Here is a 19,598-nt window from a genome sequence, read left to right on the forward strand (position 1 = left end):
GTATATATTTCAAAAGAAATTAAATGATAGCTCAATGAGGATCTTCCCTCAATCTCTATAGTTATCTCTGTGGTAGGATTATGGGTGTTTTTTAAAAGACTGCAACTTTTTTGTAAATCTAACTCCAAAATACAAAGGCTAAGACAGTACTGTGTTGCCATATGCCTCTCCCTATTTCCATGAATGCTATCGTACATGGTACATGTCACAGCTAAGGAGCCAGTTAACTATCCCCCAGACTTCATTGGGTCTCACTAGTTTTAACCCAGGGCACTCCACTGCGTTTAGGTGCCATGTCTCTTTAAGTCTCTTCCAATCTCTATTTCTCTCCTTGGTTTTGACCTTGAAAGTTTTGAACAAGAGTATGGTTCACATAGTCTAGGTTTGTCTGATGTTTTTCTCATTAGGTTATTTTTGGAAAGAATACCAGAGGTGTTCTCTCCAAAAGAAAGAACATTTCTCGTCATATCATATCAGGGGGGGTACATGACATCATTGGTAATATTAACCTTGATCACTTGGTTAAGGTAGTGACTGCCAGGTTTCTCTGCTATAAAGTTACTGTTTCTCCTTTCTATACTCTGTTCTTTAGAAGACAGTCACTAAGTCCAGCCCTCATTCAAAAAGGAAAGGAGAATTAAGCTTCACCTGGAATTCTCCATATGGAAGATTCTTCTATGGGTGATTTTTAAAAATACTTGATTTTTAAAAAAACTTTTTGATAAGTATGAATTACTTTTGTGAGGAAAAAACCCAAGATGCGTGATTAAAAAAATTATCAGCCAAGTATAGGTAGTTTTATACAACACATTATGAAAAGACAGGCAAGACACTGAGTATTTGGGATCTTTTTTATTTTTATACACATGACAAGATTTTACACCAAGAATAGTCAGTTAAATAGTACAAATTTACATTCATGAGGAATGTTAAAAAAAATTCAACTAAAAAAACCCACTTCTTCCTGTGACCCACAATCCCAACATTTTACAGTGCAGGGGAGAAGGGGGTCAGGGGAGCATCAAAAACAAGTCTCTCCCAAAAGAAATGACTTAAATTTCACATTCCCTCTCCACACAGGATCCAAATGGTGAGAGTGTAATTTACAATTCATCTTTATCAGCTGTGGATTTCTGTAAAAAAAAAAAATAAGACATTAAAAGCTAGCAGAAAAAACCTTAGCTCACAGAAGTTTCATGTATAGAAAAAAAAAATTTAAATGGACCTAGCCTATTTCCATGATTTCAGCTGTAGGCTAGAACCTCACCTTGCTAATATGCAAAACAATTCAGAACACACCAACAAGATGAATGGCCCCCAAACACAACCAATCAAAAATTTTAAAAAGCCCAATGCTGCTATACAGCGAGGCAGAAGCAAGTGGAAAGAATATGGAAGCATTGTAGGCTAAGGAAGTCTGTTTAAATACATCTCATGAATAGGATGGCTGGAATAAAGGAAGTGGGAAGATCAAAGTATACACTTTATTTAAAGAAAAATGTGATTTGCTCCAGCTTTTGAATTTGATATTAGATGCCTATTTTTAGGCAGAATTAGATGCCTATTTTTAGGCAGATTTCTCTAAGTCACACAGTCCTAACTTTGCCAGAACTGAAAGTGCAAGTCCCATTCTTGAGTTGCTATACCTTTGCTGTTTCTTCTTCTTCATCTGCTCCTCCATCCATTTCTTCTTCTTCATCTTGCTCCGTGTCGTCTGTGGTGTCCTCTGTTGTTTCTTCAGGTTCTTCTTCGGGTTCTTCTTCAACCTAAGAGCAACATTTATGAGCCCATTAATGGATCTATTTTCACTTTGCTCATTTAAATGTATAAGATCACAATTAACTTCACTTCCGTCTATCCAGAACTGTAGGTAAATCTTCTAATTAGAGTTAACAGTCAAACTAACAAAGGGAGACAGACAAAAAAAAGGATGTAAAAGGAGAATTTCTCATTAATTTCGAGCACAGTGTGATACCGGGAATTCAAAATTCAATAAATTATTTAAAAAAAGTAGAAATCAGTCAAACTTCTCTGAGCAACATCACTTAATCATGGGAAGCCTATTCCTAAAGAAAGGAAGAAAAAAATATACCTCTGTGGGTAGGCTGAGCATACAAACCTTTGCATCGGGGTCAATGTTTAAACTGAGGCGCAGCATCCTTTCTATTCTATCTCCATATGCTTTCGTGTCTGGTAAAAGATATCCTGATCGCAGTGTTGCTGTTTCAAACAAAACCACAGCAAGATCTGAAACTGTTTTGTCATCTTCATCTTCCTGAAATAGAAGTCGTCACACTTGATTAATATTAAAAGGTACAAAGTATTCAAATTAAAAGACAAAGTAGCATGGCTGTATTATTACTCACCTTAACTCGTCGAAGCATATCTTTGATCAGCGGGTGTCTGGGATTAATTTCAAATGTTTTCTTCTGGCTGGCATAATAACTGTTCAGGGGGAAAAGTAAACGTTTATAAACAATCAATTTTAGGGTTCACACATTTCTTGTATTCTGTTACTAACTTTCATAATTACAGAGAATAACTCTTGGAAAAAATCAAGACGTGCTTACATTGCTATATCACGCTTTCCCTTTTAAAGGCGGATGGACATGATTAGATGAAAGAGTGAAATGAAGAGAACTATTTTATTTATTAATGACTCCCAAGTGCCTAGAACATTTTGTTGAGTGGATGAACTGATTTAATGTCTTGTTCATCCCCTCTTAATTTATTCTCACTACCTTAATTGCAGCTCTGTCTCCCACAGAATTCTGAAGTGTCTGGGCAGCCTCTGGGTGCTGCAAAATAACATCTTCTCTGTGATGCCTTCACCAATATGGTCGCAAGAAAACTTGTTTCTTTCATCTGAGCTCAGTTCCCAATGCAGTCTGAACATCCCTTCGTGATCTTTACATTCCCTTGTCAGATGATTGTTCTCCCGCCTGCAGCTGCATGCTGAGGGCAGGGAGGCACCACATCTACCCTATCTTGGTATACCCGTTATCTATGCCAGGCTCACAAGATCACAGCTTGATGTGTCATCCTGACTAGTCTGAATGTCACAAAGACAGAAGCAATGTTTGCTTTAGACGACCTGTGTATAGACACAGTAGGTGCTCAAATGTTTGCTGAATGGAAGGAATTTCCTGTTAATTACTGAAACAAGTGGCATTAAATGGCTATTATACAGTTGCAATGGGACATAAGCAGAAATCTGGTCTTCTCCACCTGAAATTTATAATCTAGACACAGACCAAGACAAGCAAAACGGCATTTTAGCATTTTGTGTATATACATTACACAGTGGTGAGTCAAACTAATTATGAAATACATTATATATATATATATATATTTTTTTCTTTAAATGGAGTTTTGGCATTATGACAATGGAGACTGTACTTGTGAAAAGAATCCTTAAGCTAGGTCTTGGGTAAAAAGGTATGATGATTAGGTTGTAAACAAGACAGAAGATATTCCAGATGGAAGAAGAGAGAAAGAGCAGGAAAGAAGTTATTTTCAAGCCATTGCTGTGACATTAAAATATAAACTTGAACTATATATTTCTTGAAAGTAAAGGGTATTGAAGACCCACTGGACCTCCAGTACTTGGCCCTTGAGCTCAAATAATGAAAGGACCCTTTCAGCTCACGGGTCCTTTACCCTTTATTTTGTGGAGCACACTGTTGGTGGGGGGAGGGGGTAGTCACATTTGAGAAATGTAACTGTCACTAACCTCATCTGTAAATATTAACTAGAAATGTAAAAGTCCAGATACCAGGCCAAGAATATAATCTAATGAAAAGTATGTGTAAAAGATTAAGACAATTTACATTTGTATACTATAAAATAAATCATGAGTCCAAGACCTTTTCTTTATCAATCTAATGTAGCAGGCATCCCTTTGTAAACTTGTTGTCTGCATAATATATACTACACAGCGTGGACACTTAACACCTCAGCTCTTGGCGGAGAAGCTGGCCTTATCTTCTAAAGGAAGCCTGGACAAGAGCTACCACGTTGGCAGGGACCTTCCGGAGGAGGCTTACTTTGTAGAGATGTCCTTGCCCGTTTGGTATGCTTGAGCTTTCATGATTCTCTCCATGTTCCCCGACCACCCATACTGGCTGGCCACGAGAGCACACGGAGACTCTGTCAGGCGCTGAGACACCACAGCCTTTTCAATCTTAGGAGAAGAAATTAAAAGTTAGATACATATAAATCTCAATAGTTAAGCTCATTCAGTAATTGCATTTCAACTCTTTAAGGATTCATCAGTTAAGATCATAAACAGAGGCAAGTCATAAGAGTACCTCTCATTCAGATTCTTAGACACTGTCATTTAATAATCTGAATTTTTCAGTCAGAAATACTTAAACATCAACTTTTAAAAACATATAAAACTTAAATTTAACCTGTAAAAATTTATTACAAAAGCAGTATTAAACTACAGAAAAGTTTCAGTGATAAAGAAAAACAAACCAACCCAGTACCCTCATACAGAATAACCACTATCATCCTTTTAATTCTCTGTAGTTCATAAATTTTACGCTCCTCCTCCCAATAATTTAACCACAATATTAAATACCCTGTACAACTTTAATGGTTACAAGGTAACCAGCTGCAAAGTTGAATTTGTTGACAAAACTTTTTAAAAAACGCAGGTGCTAAACTTTTCACAATTTCGAATTTCCAGAAGAATACCTTGTCCTTGAGGGCTTTATCTTTCATCCAATTGAGCAGAGGCTCAAATTCTTTCTCAACTGCTTCACGACTCTCCTTAGTTTTCTCACTTTCATCAAACTTCACTCCTTCCTTGGCAACATTCTGGAACCTCTTCCCGTCGAACTCCGGAAGAGCCTGGATGCAGTATTCGTCCACAGGTTCTGTGAGATAAATCACTTCGTAGCCCTTTTTCAGAAGTCGCTCAACAAACGGAGAAGATTCGGCCTACGAAAATAAGGGCAGTACAGTTTTCCAAGTCCAGCCTTGGTATATGTATTCACTCATCCTAGCAGCTGTGTGTATATAGTAGTGACAATCCCATCTTACAGGTGGAGAAGAGGTGCAGAGGACATAAATGACATTCCTGTCAGTGACCAACCAGGCCTGCTCACTATGCCAGTTCACAATTACAATGAAGTTTTCCCTTTTTTCTCAAGAGTTGGCAATAAATCCCAGCTACAGACCAGGATCCCTGACAGTTGGAGTTCATCTCACCTCTTTTCTGCTGGACCCAGCCATGAAGTAGATTTTGTCTTGTTTCTCCTTCATTCTTTCCACATACTGGTCTAGACTAGTAATATCACTTGGATGATGAGAAGACTGGAATCTAAGAAGTTTAGCAAGACGTGTTCGATTTGAGTGATCTTCAATCACACCAAGCTTGATGTTGGTACCAAATTCTTTCCAAAAAGTATCATTGTACTTCTCATCAGCAATCTTCTTGATCATGTCCAGAGTTTTACGGACAAGCTTCTTTCTAATCACCTAAACAAAATTGAACAGTAACTGATTAGAGAACTTCATCTCCACCATCTGAGAACCTGCATATGTAAGGTAGCAGGGAGTAGTGGTGAAAGATGCGAAGACCGGGCATCGTCACTGGCATTTACCAGGGGGCAGGGAATGGGGGGCACTCACTCCGACGACGCAGCAGAAACTAAGCCACCTGTGGCAACAGTCACAAGAGACTGCTTTCACAGTATCTTGCTTTAATGTCTACATTCTAACTTCAGACCAGGTAGTGGGTATAGACGGGTGTTCACTATACAATTTTTTCAACCGTTCTTTTGAAAATTTTTGATATAAAATGGTGGGGGGAAAACAGATTTTCAGATTTGATAATTCCAGAGTAAAATTAAGCTCTTTATCTGAAGAGCCAAGGACTGTCTCAACGTCTGGTGACTCCACTAATGGAGCCTGTCCTCTGAAGCCCAAAGAGCAAAGCGGCCAGTCTGCTCCCAGACACTCACCTTAAGCAGTTTATGTTGCTGAAGAGTCTCTCGAGAAACATTCAAGGGAAGATCATCCGAGTCCACCTTTAGATGGCAAAAGAAAGTAGTTCAGTGAGCAATGAAAACACTCCAAACCCCGACACTCCCACCTCCCCCAAAAACTCCACTTCCAGACCCCGACTCTAACCCCTCCCCCCCGAATCTTCAGATACTTACAACACCCTTGACAAAATTAAGGTACTTGGGCATCATATCATGGAAGTCGTCTGTGATGAATACTCGGCGCACATACAGCTAAGGAGAGACCAAAAAAGAGCGTCACTTTCAGGAAATTAGACTTTCAAATTTTAAATTCGGTTTATACTACTTAAAAACCCACCTTAATGTAATCACTCTTCTTAGATCCATATTCGTCAAACAGACCACGTGGAGCAGATGTGGGTACAAATAAAATGGATTTGAAGGTCACTTCCCCTTCAGCAGTAAAGTGGATATAAGCCATGGGGTCGTCACTTTCCTACGGAAAGTTGGCACTTAGTCATTCAAAAGGCACAGGAAGAAGGCAATGCAAAGGCCAAGCAATTTATGGGGTGGCCCACATTCAGTTTAGCATTTAAGGAACAAAAAGTTCGCTTATCAAAAAGGGGCGAGGGGCCTGGATGGAAGAAGAAACATTGAAGATTACAGTGCTAAGTAGCTAGACATGGTTGTTTTGGTGGTGATGTCAATACCATTATTCTATCTCCTAACTCAGGGAAGTGCAGATGAGCCTAGGTTCCACACATGTGAGAGAACAAGACAGGAAAACCATCATCCTGCCTAAATGACAAAATAACATACAACACTTGATGAGTATACTGATCAACCACAAAAAGCACTCAGGAAGAAACTTCTTCCATGGGAACTGGACTACAGCAGTGGCTATAAAGAGATATGTAAATAGCGATAAAGATAGAAATTCCCTGGATCTGCATTATCCATTACAATACCCACATGTGGCTACTGAGCACTTGAAATGTGGCTTGTTTAAACTGAAATGTGCTGGTGTAAAATAACACCAGACTTTGAAGACACAGTACCCCTACCCGCACAAAAAAGGAGAATGAAATACTTCATTATTAATTACATGTTGAAATAACACTATTTTGGGTATGTTGGGTTAAAAAAAAATTTAAAAATTAACATCACCTGTTTAAAAAAAAATGTGGCTTCTAAAAAATTTAAGATGACGTGTGGCTCACATAATATTTCTAATACAGCTGCCCCAGAGCAAAGTACATTTATATACACATGGGAATAAAAATGGAGGCAGAACCAAGGGATAGTTTTTAGAAGTAAAGCTTAAAGAATGGTTGCATGTTTACAAAAGGAAAATGAAGAAGGCTCAATAAGAAATCAACAGATGGAATAAAGAGTAAGGAACAAATACTATCAGAGAATATTAAGTTTTATCTAGCCATGCTAAGTCCATTAAACTAGTCTATTTTGTACACACTGCTATCTGGGGAAACACTAACTTGAAACAATCAATCAAACGCTAGTTTTGCATTCTTCAGAATTACAAGGAGGGATCAGTAAAAGAAAAAAAAAAACAAGCGAGGAAACACAGATTTAGTAACTATTCCAAGGCATATGACCTCACAATAATTGTTTGATATTGCTGTAAACAAGCTCTTTGAAGATTATGTTAAAAAACCACTCAATAACATGATTTTGTTTTATGATTTTTATAGTGGAAATCAAACCTCTACCTATGTGAGTGGTTCTTCATCTTTTCTGTAACAGAGACCCCCTTGGCAATGTGTTGAAAGCCTCTAAATTCTCAGAGTAAACTTTTTTTAATGTATAATATAAAATACACAGGATTAAAAAGGAAACCAACTGTGTTGTAGTTATAAAACTATTTTAAAACATACTTTTGAGTTAGTAATGTTTCATTATCACATTATTCTAAAATAATACTTACCTTTGAAAATGATTTGTAGAAAGCTTTGTATTCATCATCTTCTACTTCTTTTGATGGTCTCTGCCATATCGGTTTGATATCATTCATAAGTTCCCAATCCCAGACAGTTTTTTCAACCTGAAGTTATAGTATTTGATTAACCTCCTAGCACTCATCAACAGTCATGAGTGGTAACCACAGCTTTAGGACATTTCAAAAGAATACGAGAAACATCAAAGGATACCTTGAATCTAGTACAGCTCCTGCCAACTGGATCAAAATTGTTTTTTTTTTTTTTAAAGATTTTATTTTTCCTTCTTCTCCACAAAGCCCTCCAGTACATAGTTGTCTATTTCTAGTTGTGGGTCCTTCTAGTTGTGGCATGTGGGATGCTGCCTCACCATGGCTTGATGAGCAGCGTCATGTCCTCGCCCAGGATTTGAAATGGCGAAACCCTGGGCCACCGAAGTGGAGCATGCGAACTTAACCACTCTGTAATGGGGCTGGCCCCCCCCCAACTTTTTTTTTTTTTTTAAGTGTTTCTCTCAGCATTTAAGCCTGGTATTATAATACAAAAAAGGCAACTGGTTATCATAATTGATAAAAAGCCAATTAAAGTTCTTGTGTTGTTTTTAACTAGCTAAAATGTTATTTCTTGAAAACACCTGTTTTGAGGTTAGAAGGATATACATATTATATGTTCTTATTTCGTGACTGATGGAAATCCAACATCTTACAATAAATATTCCTCAAAACCCACCACCACTACTTCTGCCTATTCTGCTACCTGAGCAGGCTGGAGAACTAATTTTATAGTTAATATCTATAAGACAAAAGAAGATGCAGAAAGCTTTTTAAGATTTTAAAATTCAAAACATATTATAAGCCGCCAGTCCTGGGCAATATGTAGAAGTCAGAAAACTCTACAAAAATGACCTGTGTTCACTACTTAACACTTTCTAGAGGGGGAAAACACACACAATAAACTAAGTCCTTGTTTTAAAGGTTAGGCCTATGGGCTCACCACTTGGAAAGATAAGACCTTTAAGACCTGACGCTTAGCTCAAGCCAGTCTGTGCATACTTAGGTTTCTGTGTTTTCCCTAACATATCCTAAACAATATTTTCAGTGGGGAGATGAACCAGACTTACTTTTTTAGTTTTCGGTTTCTTTTCTTCTTCTTCTTCTTCTACTGCAGCTTCATCATCAGAGTCTTCTTTTTCTTCTTTTGCTGCTTCTTCTTCTTCCATGGGTTCCTCAACTGTTTCAGTCTGTGGAAGTATAAAGTAGAATTAACTCATCATTTAATAATTCTGACTTCAACTATAGAATATCAAACAAAATTACAGCTCAAAAAAATATGCCGTCTGTAGGAAAACCCCAAGAGTACTCTAAACAGAAAAAACCACGTTCAACCTTCATTCTGTAAGTGTTAAGTATTTAAATATGTGCCAGGGTCATACACATAAATTTTATCAACAGATTTACCTTGCTGCTCCATACATAAATAGGAAAGTTTATGAACTGTGAATATTTTTTCACGAGATTTTTAATTGTATCCAATTCAAGGTAATCAGATGCTTCTTCTTTCAAAACAAGGCTGCAAGGAAAATAAGATGTTTATAGAGACACATCCATGGCTTAGACGATTTGATTATAAATTCATCTAAACACTTTCCTGACAATGCTAAAAGCCAACAACTCTATGTAATCCAAGATGTTGTGTTATTCACATTAAGAATTCTCAGGCTGTCCCCATGGGGTAGTGGATAAGTTTGGCAGGCTCTGCTTCAGTGGCCTGGGTTCACGGGTTTGGATCCCAGGTGTGGACCTACACTACCTGTCAGCCATGCTGTGGTGGTGACCCACATATAAAATGGAGGAAGACTGGCACAGATGTTAGCTTAGGGCTAATCTTGGGCAGGGGGAGACTGGCAACAGATGTTAGCTCAGGGCTAATCCTCAGCTAGAAAAAAAACAAAAAATTCCCATCATCAACAAGGGTTTGTGAGCTAAATATACCAAATGTCAGTAGGGTAAAGGGAAGAATCTTCCTTGCATTCCCTCAAGAGAGGACGCTCTTAGTTCTAAGCAGAAAATGAAAATGTTACCAATTTTCTGAATATGTTGGGTTTTTTCATTTGAAGAACTGAAATCTTAACACAGCTTAAGGTGAGAAGGCACTGGCACATTCTGGAGAAAAGTGGAATTACATGCATTCTGATAGTTACTCTAAAAATCAAATGATTATTGTAGATAGTGAACTCCTAATAAAAACATGCTAAAGTCCTTCAAAAAGCTAGAAAATTAATGTGAATTATTGTTTATATCTGCGCTATCCTAAACAGTAGCCACCAGTCACATGTGACTACGTAAATAAAATTTAAAGTTAGTTGTACCACCACATTCCAAGTACTCAATAGTGACATGTGGCCAGTGGCTGCCATATTGGACAGGGCAGAAACAGAATATTTCCACCAGAGGTGTACTGTATCTAAAGATAATCCCAATACTGAAAATTGGAGCACTGCTTCCTCTTCTTCCTCACTGCCCCTCTGCCAGTCCCTCCTCCACCCACCAAACATAACAAATCACAACGCGCACTCAAACTCAGCGGGTGGCCCATATCTTGATGTTTGTGCTCCCAGTAAATATGGGACATTTATCCATGGTTCCCTTTCTGCCTCAAAAATCTTAGTTTAGGAGCACATGCCAACAAGTGGACAGTACACGATGACATAACCTAGTGAGCCGACTAAGTCTCTAGTCTTGGAGCAGCACACACCTTAGTGACGTGGGATTGGGGAGAGTTCAGTTTTGGATCTAAGTTGAAGCCGATGGTTAGACATCTTAGTCAGAGATATTTAAAAGGCAATTAGATACATGAGCACAGAGCCCAGCAGTGAGACCCACACCAGGGGTTGACAAACTATGGCTGGCACCCACAATAAACTTTATCAAGACACAACCTCATCATATATTGTTTACAGCTACTTTCAAGATAAAACAGCAAGGTTGTGACTTGTAACAGATCCTATACTTTATAAGCTTAAAATATTTTCTAGCTAGCTCTTTAAGAAAAAGTTTGCTGATTGCTGATCTAGACTAAGAATATAAATTTGAGAACCCCAAGAAAAAGCTGCTACCTGAATCCCGAGACTAAGACTGCATGAGGAACACAGGATAATGAGAAAAGGGCTGAAACTTAACTTTTTATTAACATTTAAGGAACAGGCAAAGGAAATAAAAAAAAGATATACAGGGTCATGGAAGCTGGGTACTTGGTAGATTGTTTTAGGGAGTGCACAGTAGAAAGCAAATTCTGTAGAAAACATGAGAAAAACTAAGAAAAAAAGAGAATCTATTGCTAGGAGCAATGTTAATGGGAAAAAAAACAAACAAACTCAAATCCACTGGATTTAGCAACAAGGATCACTGATGACTTATTTTAAAGGAAAGGTGGTGGATAAAGTCAAAACACAGCGGGCTGAGGCATGAACTGAAGGCAAGTGTACTTTTTCAAGCTCAATCGTAGGGCGGGAAGAAAGAGCGTGTGCCTGACAGTAGAAGGGGGCCTGGCGCTACCTGCCTTCCCGCCTGCCCCTAGAGAGACTGGAACATGTTTACACTTTGATGTGAAAGAGGGAGGTGCGCGGGAAAGGCTGACTTTAGAAAGATAGGGTAGTAATGAATTTATGCTTAGTCTCTGAGGAAGCAAGATGAGAAAGAATAGATCAGAAGTCGAGACTAGCTTTAGGGGAAAATTGTATAATACCTCCCTTGTTGTAGGAGGAACAGAAGCAATTATATCATCATATCAATTAGCATTTAGTGGATGCCAATTTCATAATCTCATTCAATCCCCACAAAATCTCTCACAAAGGTACAGCAGTGGCTAACACAAGGGTACAGACATAAGCAGTAGGCAGGAAACTGAACTGATAGCTTCAATTATACTGGTTAAACGTGAGATGAAGTCACACATACAGGGGAGGATCTTGGTCTCGTCACTTCCTCGCCTTCACTCTCATTTTCCTTTGACCATTCTAGACTTTCAGTTCCTCAAACGGGCCTCTTGCCTCTGGAACTTCCAACATGCTGCGTGGCTGCCTAGAATCTCTGAACCTAACGCATCACTGTTTCAGAAAGGCCTTCTGATAAAGGAGGTGTCCCTTAGCTGCTGTTCTGGCAGCTGCCACTCTAAAATTTTTCGTTTTCCTCCCTTACTAGAACGGGCCATGTGAAAGCAGGAACCTCATCCCTCTTATTCTCCACGGTAGCTTAAACCCCAGTAGGTAAGACACACTCAAAGGAAGGCCTGGTGAGTGAGCGCAGGGTAGCAGGACTTGAAGAACAAAGGCCCTTTTGCCTAGGGAAAGCAGAACCTGTTGTAAAGTTTCATTTGCTGATCAACCACCTGTACTACCTGCACGAAGCTGTCCCGCTTACCTTACTCACTCATAAAATGTTTGCCAGGCCAGGGTTAGGCTCTGGGAAAGGAGCTGTCAACAAAAGTCTGCTTTCCTGAAGCTTACATCTAGAGAAGGCGCCTGTCTCTCAGCACCCTAGGCCATAAGCACCTCTCGAGACAGCATTTCCTCTCTTTCTAGTTAAGACACGTGATTTACCGATGCTTCTCTAATGCCTAACAAGAGAGGACGCCCGGGTAGAACCATTAGTGATGCCTCCTAATGAGGCTGGGAGCCGTGCGTGTTAATAGCAAAGGCAGGGGAAGGCAGACTGGGAACAACCAATTGCTACAGGTACTTGAGCACAGCCATCTCATTAGTCTTCGTTAAAAGAACATCTGCGATAACGAAGATAGGACACGCTGCCTTCTGGGATGAAGAAAATTGGTCAAAATGGTAGATACATGCTTCTTTCCTACTTGAATATTTAAAAATCCTTAGTGTTGAGAAAATTTTAAACTGAACTAAGAAAAAAAATTGAGGCTGTAGACACATTTCACTTGACAGAACTGGGTAAGTCAAATGACCCCTGACGCGGAATTTCCCTACCTCTGAGATGCGGGGCGAGGGGGAGGCAAAACGCTGCCCCGTCGCCCCGTCTCCCTCACAGTGCCACAAGCACCACGAGGCACAGAGCCGTCTCATCCATACAAACGATGGTGCCTTAAAGCCAATTCCAATTTGAATTCAGTCATTTGCAACTATCCTCAAATAAGACAATTTCTTCCAAAGAACTTTCATAACTTCTTTCAAGCCCTTTATCTGCACCTACTGTCTCCAACCTGGCCCCAACCCTGGTTACATCATGGATGTTGAATATCTTCAATGGTCACTTCTCATCCAGTCCTGCCACCCTCCATGCCACCTTCAGAAAACTTTTTAAAAGTTGATCAAAAATTCTATCAGCAATTGCCAGGACGTGAGAGGAGTTCCTTTAATCCTGTGAACATGCTGTGCCTTTATCCAGGAGGCTCCAGGGACTTGACACTACTTTTCTAAGTCTTGCTCACCTGGAAAACCAGGCCACTTCTCTGCGAGGCCTCTAATTTTCCTTCTCCCCTGGAAGAGCTAACCCTTCCCACTCTATACAGGTCCTCCAGAGTATTTCTTCAGGTGATGAGAACAGTTCAATTTCCTCATGTTACAAGCAAGGAAATAAGACCCAGAATAAGCCATGTGCTCAGAGAGCCAGAACTGGAGAGTCAAGGTCCTCAGTACGACTATTAGTTCTTATTAGGGATTAGTAACACTCACGTAATTGTTGTTCCCCGTCCTAGAGTGTTTCCTCTTGGGTCAGCAATTACGGAAAACTCATTGGAGTCGGATTCCCAGATGTGCTGCGTATCGTTGTTGTGTTTTGATGTGACAATAACCTTATCTGCCACAAGGAAGGCAGAATAGAAACCGACACCAAACTGACCAATCAATTCAGAAGTTGACTGGCCATCTTCCTGTGCCTCAGTCATTTTGTTCAAAAATTCGCTTGTGCCAGATTTGGCTATGGTACCAAGGTTTTTAACCAACTCTTCCCGGGTCATTCCTACACCAGTGTCCGTGACATGTAGCAGGTTCTTCTCCTTGTCACACTAAAAGCAAGTCAAGGACAAGATAGTTATACATGCTTAATATTCACGGTATGACAAGTAAATACTGAGCCATATATTGAGAAACTACCAACTTTGGGCCACGTCAGTTCCAATACAGAAAATAAAACAGATATTTTCCTCCATATAGTATTTTATGGCCTTTTTAGAAAGTACACATCTTAAGTACAAGCATCTTTCTTTATAGAGAATACTTTCAAGTTCAGTGTATTTGAAAAAGTATCAATATAAAGAGGGCAGAGATGGACCTAAACAAGTTAATTTTGAAGACAAAATTAAAAAAAAAATTTTACGCTTTGCCTATTTCTCTCATAGAAAATAAAAGGATTCAAAACTTGAATGACTTCTATATTTGGAATCTGTGGTGATCAATGTTTTTCACTAAATGTTCCAGGCTCTCTGCCTTCCAGAAACACCATAGGAATATACTTTCTCCATTTGCGGTTGGGTAAGGCCACGTGATGAATTCTGGCCTATGAGTTGCAAGTGGGAGTCAGGAGTATGGCTTTGAGGCTGGAGCCTTTAATGGATGTGAGACCCTCTAAGCTCCCTCTGCACCAGGGTGACCAGCTCCCAGTCCAGATGGCGCTGCTCAATCAGCCTGTGTCCTGAAGTGAGAATGACGCAAAGCAAAGGGCACAGGCAGCCTGTGATTAATGATTTAAGCCCGGGGTTGGCAAACTATTTCTGTAAAAGGGCCAGAGAGTAAATATTTTAGGCTTTGTGAGCCATATGGTCTCTATCAAAATCACTCAACTCTGCCATGTAGCACAAAGGGAGTCACAGATAATACACAAAGTGCATGGCTGTGTTCCAATAAAACTTTATTTATAAAGAGAGGCAGCAAGTTGAATTTGGCCCACAGGCCATATATTGCTGACCCCTGAGACTTGGGGGCTATTTGTTACTGCCGCATAACCTAGCCTATCTTGATGGATATGGATTCCCTGTCTCTAAGGGTTTTTTCTTTAAAAGAAAATTGTTTTAGCTTACCTTAATTTTGACCGTTAGTTCCTCATTTCCAGAAAGAGCATTTTCATCCGTCAGTGATATTAGCCTTATCTTATCTAAAGCATCAGAAGCATTTGAAATCAGTTCTCTCAGGAAAATCTAAATGGAAGCCAGATTTAATAAAAACTTAGATTAGCCTCAAGATAGACAAGATATTAAATTTGATGTCAGACATTTTATTTCTCCCCTGTATTCTGAAAAAGCACTCTTTAAGGAGTAAGACTTTTTTTTTTTAAAAAAACATTTTATTTTTCCTTTTTCTCCCCAAATCCCCCCAGTACATAGTTGTATATTTTCAGTTGTGGGTCCTTCTAGCTGTGGCATGTGGGACGCCGCCTCAGCATGACTTGATGAGTGGTGCCATGTCCACACCCAGGATTCGAACCAGTGAAACCCTGGGCCGCCAAAGCGGAGCGTGTGAACTTAACCACTCAGCCACAGGGCCGACCCCAGAGAAAGACTTCATATGGTACAGAGATGGTTTTACTCTCTTGGTAAAAAGAGGTACAGCTCTTTACACAAAGGACTGCAGAAACTAGAAGGGGTACCTGAACTGGTAAGAACAATCACACTATTCCACTAGTGATCTTTACGTATGCAATACATGACATTCAGTTTGTGTGACTGCTCTCAAGATTCAACTACATAGCAGGCCATGAACACATTTGGAGGGAAAAGAAAAAAGAAGGGAAAATGTCTAACAATCCTTCCCTCATCACCCAACACACACACACACAATAGGTACCCAGTGGCAATTCTTGTACATAGTGGCTATTTAAACTTCGCTAACCACTTACTTGCAATTATCATGCAAGTACATTTACTGTGAAAGTAAACAAGTGTGCTCAATGACATAGAGACAAAATAACATGATCCTAACCACATGTTGCTTACCTCTTTATTTTTATACAAGGAATTGATGATAAGTTTCATCATTCTGTTAACTTCAGCTTGGAAGGCAAACTTTTCTGATTTCTCTCTAAGTTCTCTTATTTGGGATGCATTTAATCCATCCAACTGGATCGCCTCTTCCTCTCTAAGGAAATAAATTCGGTAAGCAAATACTGCATTGCTTGCTTCCCTCCAAAAACATAGGATCTGTGACGAGAGCACAGTGGTCTCTTACGATTGTCTTAAGGGTTAAAAGGGTAAAATGGAAACCTTAATAAAATATTACTGTCTACCATCTCATTACTATTTTACCACAGTAGCAGGTTACCTGTAACACCGAGTTGGAAATACCCAATTCTTAAAATTGTCAGAAAAGTAAGCCCAATTTTCCTCTACTAAAAAGCAAAGTCACATTCATTTATGTCCCCTTACACGTGGGACCGCCCCTTTGCCTGGGAAGCTTTCACCTCTAAGGACCCACAAAACTGTCTATAAGTTCTAAGGGGCCAAATTTTAAAACACTGCTCAACTGACAGAAATCTTTTTAAAAATTACTAACTGTACACATTTTACTCAGTATACAACCCACTGAAAGTCTTTTCTAAGATCTGAGAAAGGTTATAGTGCTAATAATTCTGAAATAGTGTTATCAAAACAGTTTTCAAAGGAATCCACTCAATTTTGATCTGTCACTCTTCGAGACAAGAGGTACATATGTAGGCACACACTTGCTACATCTATGTTTTCTCCGACCATTTTTTGGTATTTAAATTCGGGATGTTACATTTCATCTGAACCTTCTGAGAAGAGACACAAAAGCAGCAACTGGATTCCACGTTCACAAGGGCTTATCTGTAGTTTCAGATGAGCACAAACCTCTGGACCACTTCATCATCTGTCCTTGAGCCTTCTCTACTTTTACCCAGATCCTCTTCTACTGTACCATCCACATCGACTTCATCGTCAGCTCGGACCGACCCTAAGGAAGATTTGACACCGGAGAACTCTTAAACATCAGCGCTTCGTGTACTTCTCAGCAGAAACATGATCCAACAGGGCAAGGGTAGGGGTTGCAAAATTCGGCTGGTACATATGGGAGGTGGGGATGGAAGAATGGATCCACCGGTTTAAGTGCCCAACGTAAGCCCGCATAGTTCTTATTTAAGTTCAGGTACTGGGGGCCCCCAGTAGATTCTGAAATACGGAGGCAGCCAAGACTTATAAATTCGAATCCTTTATAAATAACGCCTAGCACATTGGACACCATGTCCCTTCCACCCTCACACGTGTTGCGCACAGGCCGAGATGAGGCCTCCAAACCGACCCTGCCAAAACTCAGGCCTTCGGTATCACAGATCGGAATATAAATAGGATTTGTGCAACCTCTGGCGAGGCGGAACTGAAATCGGGCCCGGGGGCCTGAGAAGGGGAAGAGATGGTAAGACATTCTAAGATGTTAAGGACCTCGGGCAAAATTGAATCAACCCCGCTGACCCTGCCTTTCCGCGGACCCGGGCCGCGCTCTCCCCGGACCAGCGCCGAAGAAAGGCGAGGCGCGTTGGCGAGGGGTCGGAGGACCGGGCGCGGGCCCCCACGCCGACGACCAAAGGTTGCAGCGTCTGACAAAGTCCTCGGGGAGGTGCACGCGCAGGGCTCGGGGGGCGAGCGCCGCGGGAGCCCCGCCCGGAGGCGGCGGAGCCCTCGGGAGCCCCGCAGGGTATTTGAACGACTCCGTTCTCCTTCTTTCTTTCCAAAGATAGAAGAGAGCGCACGAAACCCCTGAACCTCTTTCGAGGAAAGGCTATGGGCCAGCGCAGGCCCCCTTCTCTCCCTCCCAGGCTCAACGCCCCCAGAACCTTCGAGAAGAGGCCGCGCTTGTGGAGGGGGGGGCGTCCGGGGGTGCCCGCTCCTCCGGAATCACTCACCAAAGGTCAGCAGGACGCAGCAGAGGCCCAGCACCCACAGGGCCCTCATGGCGTGCGGCCGGTGAGTCTCAAGTCCCTTCTGATCGCAGGAGCCGCCTCCGCCCCCCCACGCCTGGACTCAGCTCCTCACACCTCAAGCCGCGCGGTCCGCCCACTACCCCCGAAGCAGGTCGGGCCGCTTTTCACCCCGACTTCTCGCGGGCGGGGGACGGGAAACACGAACCCACCAATCGTCCCACACCACGCACCCCCTCTACCCAATGGGGACTCGTGGGGGGGGCCGCACTCCACCAATCGGAGCTGTCCAGGTGCGGTGCCCGATGCCCGAAGCGTGGCTCCGTCCGATTGGTCATCTGTAGCCTCTGTTCTCCAATCTAATGGCTCCGCGGGCCCCTCTCACGCGGGACCGCCCCTTTGCCAGGGAAGCTTTGGCCTCTCAGGGAAACCGTCCAATGAACGTCAGCGCAGAAAGCGTCCCTCCTTTTAGAGAGGTCGCAGAGGAACCACTTCCGGGTTGCAGAGCACGTTTATTCCGTGACCAGGGGAAACGGTAGCCATGGCAACGCGTTCTTCACCTTTTCTCCCTCCTACGCGTGGGGTCGCCTTGGGAATGATTCCACTGCGACCTTTCGCAGTTACTTTCTATTTGGCAGTGCTTCTCGGAAAAGAAAAACGCGTGAGAGGCTGAAAATTCCCCAGAGCGCTTTTAGATGGGGGTGTTGAGGGACTTCAGTTCCCGGCATGCAACGTACTAGGGGGTACACTATTGGATGCTGGGAGTCGTAGTCTTTGACCAGCTGCGTAGTTTGGTCCTTTCTTCCGCGTTTTCCCAGCGTGTGTTTGCGGGAACTCTGCGCTGTGTGGTTCAGAATTGACATCTCGTTCTGATTGTAGTACAAACCTGTACCGATTCCAGGACTCTCCAGTCTACACAGCCTTTAGAAGCGGGCTTAGAAAGCCGTCACGCCTTGGCCAAGGCCGCCGTAGGTTCTGGGGCTTGGCCTCTTTGAGTCTGGGTTCCGCCTCCACCTCTTGAACACGCGTTTCCGAATCTGGCTTCTCGTGTGTCGCTTGGGCAGCCTTAGCCCTCTCTGTCTCTGAACCTTCACTGTCTCTGCGCTATCTGTGGCCGGAATCCCGAGGCCTTTCTGCTTCCGTTTACAGGAGAAGGTAGTGGGCCGTGTTTTTCCTTTCAGGGAAATTGCGTGCAGCCTTGATTCCCTCGACTCCCTCAGAAAGTTGAAAGGCGGTGACCCGGCGGTCCTAGAGTCCCTGCTCTGTCAGGTGGAGGGCGTGATCGGAAGGTGCAGTCTAGGACAGAAAAGAAAAAAAACTCTTAGTTTAACGAGTGCAGGAGGATACACCTGCAGATATTTGAACGCAAAACCTGTGGGGCTGCAAATGAGAGAGGGAGTGCAGCTTTGTAGCTTCATAGAATTACGCAGCGTTTAAAAAGGCGTAAAACACCAGGTGTCTTTCCTGTGAGGGAAGTCCCTCACACTAAACTTGCGCCTTCGGAGATAATTTCTATGTCTCTTTAACCTAACCTTTACATACCCCCCGAACTCGACCCGCATCCCGTTTCCAACAAAAACACTCCCTTTCTTTCTTTAGGAAAATTGAACTTTGAATTTGTTTTCAGATAATCCCCCCAAATTCCTGAAGTCAAGCTTTTCAGTGACAGTCTATCATAATCTTTATAATTTCCCCTATTTAGACATGCCAATCTTAATTCTGTGGTTGGCGTTTACACATTGTGGTGGTGCCTTATTTACATCTGCCAAAATTACCTACAATTG

At 41.7% G+C, this 19,598-nt stretch overlaps 1 protein-coding gene across 1 annotated transcript; it reads right to left on the reverse strand.

The window, feature by feature from the left end:
- Positions 1-837: 837 nt before the first annotated feature.
- On the reverse strand, positions 838-17,968 carry HSP90B1 (heat shock protein 90 beta family member 1). Its single transcript, XM_046646325.1, has 18 exons — positions 17,800-17,968; positions 16,751-16,853; positions 15,878-16,019; positions 14,966-15,082; positions 13,623-13,954; positions 9,388-9,499; positions 9,051-9,170; positions 7,921-8,037; positions 6,334-6,471; positions 6,171-6,248; positions 5,973-6,038; positions 5,218-5,487; positions 4,702-4,947; positions 4,047-4,183; positions 2,367-2,445; positions 2,120-2,275; positions 1,647-1,766; positions 838-1,133 (listed from the first exon to the last, which is right to left on the reverse strand). The coding sequence occupies exons 1-18, from the start codon at positions 17,846-17,848 to the stop codon at positions 1,104-1,106; spliced, it is 2,412 nt and encodes an 803-aa protein (XP_046502281.1). The 5' UTR covers positions 17,849-17,968; the 3' UTR covers positions 838-1,103.
- Positions 17,969-19,598: the final 1,630 nt, after the last annotated feature.

Source organism: Equus quagga, chromosome 19, assembly GCF_021613505.1.
Source record: "Equus quagga isolate Etosha38 chromosome 19, UCLA_HA_Equagga_1.0, whole genome shotgun sequence".
In the NCBI taxonomy this organism is placed as follows: domain Eukaryota; kingdom Metazoa; phylum Chordata; class Mammalia; order Perissodactyla; family Equidae; genus Equus; species Equus quagga.